This window comes from Scaptodrosophila lebanonensis, unplaced genomic scaffold, assembly GCF_003285725.1.
Source record: "Scaptodrosophila lebanonensis strain 11010-0011.00,11010-0021.00 unplaced genomic scaffold, SlebRS2 tig00000311-arrow-arrow-pilon, whole genome shotgun sequence".
NCBI classification, from domain to species: domain Eukaryota; kingdom Metazoa; phylum Arthropoda; class Insecta; order Diptera; family Drosophilidae; genus Scaptodrosophila; species Scaptodrosophila lebanonensis.
Window position 1 is genome coordinate 1 of NW_022060643.1, and position 3,337 is coordinate 3,337.

At 36.3% G+C, this 3,337-nt stretch overlaps 1 protein-coding gene across 1 annotated transcript; it reads left to right on the forward strand.

Moving 5' to 3' along the window:
• The first annotated feature begins 1,397 nt into the window (after positions 1-1,397).
• On the forward strand, positions 1,398-2,094 carry LOC115630091 (nuclear pore glycoprotein p62-like). Its single transcript, XM_030526718.1, has one exon. The coding sequence runs from the start codon at positions 1,426-1,428 to the stop codon at positions 1,987-1,989; it is 564 nt and encodes a 187-aa protein (XP_030382578.1). The 5' UTR covers positions 1,398-1,425; the 3' UTR covers positions 1,990-2,094.
• The last annotated feature ends 1,243 nt before the right edge of the window (positions 2,095-3,337 follow it).

Here is a 3,337-nt window from a genome sequence, read left to right on the forward strand (position 1 = left end):
TTGACAAAATTCAATTCGTAGCTCATTCATTCTTTTTTTTTTTGGATTTTTTTGGGACTCTCGTTTTGTCTTTTTCGAAAATTTGCACAACATCTTTATACATATATATAGTTTTTTTTTGCTATCGATGTAGTCTCTCCTCTGCCTTTGTGTGTGCCTGTGTGTGTGTGTGTTTGTGCCACGTCGTTCCACTTTGCAAATCAATTAAGTGTTGTTTCCGCCTAAAAGTATGCTAGACCAAAGAGAAAAAAAAAACAGTTTTGCATGTTGTCGCTGGCATTGTTTTGGGTGCATGTAAACGAAAATGTCGCAGCCCAAAAAAAAAAAAAAAAGAATACGAATGCCAGCAGCTAAGCAAAAAGTTAAGCAAGTCGATAGAATACACAAACACACACACACACTCTCACAAATGTGTGGACGAATGTTTTTGAATGCCAAACTTTAAAGTCAAAAAGGGCGCACAAAGTTCTAGCAGGTTTGCAACAATAACTAACTGGCAGGACGAACTGAAACTAAAACAAGGACCACATGTATTTAGTTTGTCATTTCTGTTTGTTTTTCCTCCTTTATTTGGGCAAATAGTAGTCCAAAGTTGCATTGGATAGATGCAGATTACAAATTGTATTGCCACCAAGGCGGTCATTTCAGAAGAGCTTATGATTATGAAATAGCAATTTTAGATATCAAATAAATATATATTTATCTATTTCAGACGTTATTTGCTTAATCTCTATTAGAGCTATGAAGTTCAATTTAAAGAATAACATCAATTATGGATAACATTTCAAATCATTTCCGACTTTAAATATCACACAATGGAAAAGTTCTCCATTCTATTCTTTCTGGTCTCATTAGTTGCAGGTTTAGGGAAATATTTATATGGACTTTGGATCCACTCGACACCCGCAATTTCAAGGCAGCCATATAACAAAGTTTCCAAATAAAATGTAAATATAGTATTAAATAGTTTTGTCTATTAAAATGGTTATCTATTCAGCTTCTTATTGCCCCTCAGCAGCACTTTCTTCGGCTTCGTATACAAAGTTTGATTGAAAGAATTATATCTGTTATTGAAAAATCTGGGAAAGCTATGAATTGGTTTATAATTTTAATATACTAAGTTGTCAGTCAGTTGTAATATACAGTCAGACAGTTAATTGATTTTAGTAGTTTTGGTCATTTCTATTTTTATTTTTTTACTATTTATTTTTATTATAATTTTTATTAATTATTTTATTCAATTTTAATAAAAGATGTTTTTTGTCATATGGAAAATCTAGCTCTTTTCAAGCATTTAAGCAGCCTTTGATTATACTTTTAGCAGGCATACTTCGGTCCAGCACAGTTTTAATTATTTTTAATAATTCGAAAATTTGAATCAAAAACATTTCAAAAAAACGAATACATTTTCGAAAAATAATTGAAATGGAGCACAGCGAAAAGAATCAATTCTCGGGAAGGACATTCCAACAACTGGAGGCACAACTAAATCTGTGCACCATGGAGCTCGGCGAGATCGAGGGAGAATTCATCGAGAGGGCTGCACAGATAAGTGCAACGGAGAGGGCTCTCAACCAAAACAATCAAAAAATTGTCGAGCTAAACGATGCAGTACAAAAGTTGAAGCTCGACCAAGATATGGTGGCGCAGGAGCTCGAAGTTATAGACACGCAGATGGGAAGTCTAGCAGAGACACTGGTGCCTTTAGAGAAGAAGTTTGAAGAACTACCTTGCGCTGAACTCAATCAGACCAGCAGATTGGCCGAAAATTTGGATATGCAGCTGAAAAATATGTCCGGTGATTTGCATGAACTTGTCGGACGTCTAAAGCAGAACAATGAGGAGCAGAGCGATGCAGATCCCGTCGCACAGATTGGAAATATACTCAACACTCATGTGGAGTCCTTGGATTGGGTCAGTTCACAAACGAATGCCATTCAGCAGAAGCTGAATGAGATGGAAAAAGCCAAAAACAACCTCAAGCGTTAATAGTTCTTAATAGAACAGGACTTTTTGAATCCATTTGTTCAATAAATTTAAATTATTTATACCATCACACATCCTCTTTGGCCAATCTACGCAAAATTTAAACGATATATTTATAATAAAATGCACCAAAATAATACGAAAATCTATTATATGATAGGCTAGGACGTGCCTGTTTATCCAGTTTATCGATGGATTACTCCTAGAGTCAGCGAAGTATCTTCTCTGGGCCCATTCGTAGCTTTAAATATAGCCCCTGAATAGTATCCATTCAAAAAATGGCTCACTAATTCTAAAGGTAACTGTATTTCTAAATAAATCCCACCCTCCATAATTATTCGATATGTATCAATAATCAAGGTCCCCAATTTGATTGATAAAGGACCAAGATTTTTGAATTGAAACTTCTTATGTGAGCGACTTGAATGCTGAATGCGCAACCTTTTCTGTAACGAAACCAAAAGCACGGTAACAGGCGCACATAAATGAGCAGTAAGTAGACCAGTTGGCGAAATTGAAATTATGAATGTAAACAAAAATCAGCTAGATTTTCTAGCCATTTTCTAGCATTTAGCGAATTTTCTATCCATTTGCTAGGTATTTATAGCGGTTTGGTATCAATTTTCGAGCATATTCTACCCATTTTTCGTAGGGTTTCTCACTATTTATAGTGAGTTTTCTAGGACTTTTTAATGGACTTTCTTGCTATTTTTTTAATACAAGTAAAGATGACAACTTTTGGTGAACTTGACTTTTTAATAAGCAACGATGGGATTTAATTGAGGTAGAGATTGTGAATGCTCGTACATGAAAATAATTTGCATGCACAAAACATGTTCACAGAACTATGCTAATAATATAATAAAGGTCTGTCTTTGAGTTGCTAATTAATCCTTTAATACGAAAACTTACAACAGACAGCACCTTGCCTCCATCCAGCAGAATGCGCAGGTGCTTCAATGCTCTGCCAGAAACATTTATATCTTCTCGGGCTGACAGCGGAGCTTAGGTGGGGGGGAGCGGGGGGAATATATACTTGTATATGAAATGAGCCGTCACGCATGTTAGCCAAGTTAACGAGCATGCATCGGCTGCGAGAGCAAATGAATGTTTTGCATTTTTCAGCACAGCACCAAATCCCCCAAAAGCGTTTTTTCAAAGCGCCACATGCACAGAGATATACGAGTACAGACGGACATGTGTATGTATGTATGTATGCGTTTGGCGTTCCTATCTACGCCGCTCACATGCCACAAGCGGAAATCCAAGCAAAGCGAAAACTGCAAAATTATGCAATTTGCAGTCAACCAAAGAAAGCATCAAAGCTAAGCCAAAGAGCATCGGAGGGGGA

Coding starts and splice junctions, on each gene's coding strand:
- LOC115630091 (XM_030526718.1), top strand. CDS start 1,426: ATGGAGCACAGCGAAAAGAATCAATTCTCGGGAAGGACATTCCAACAA.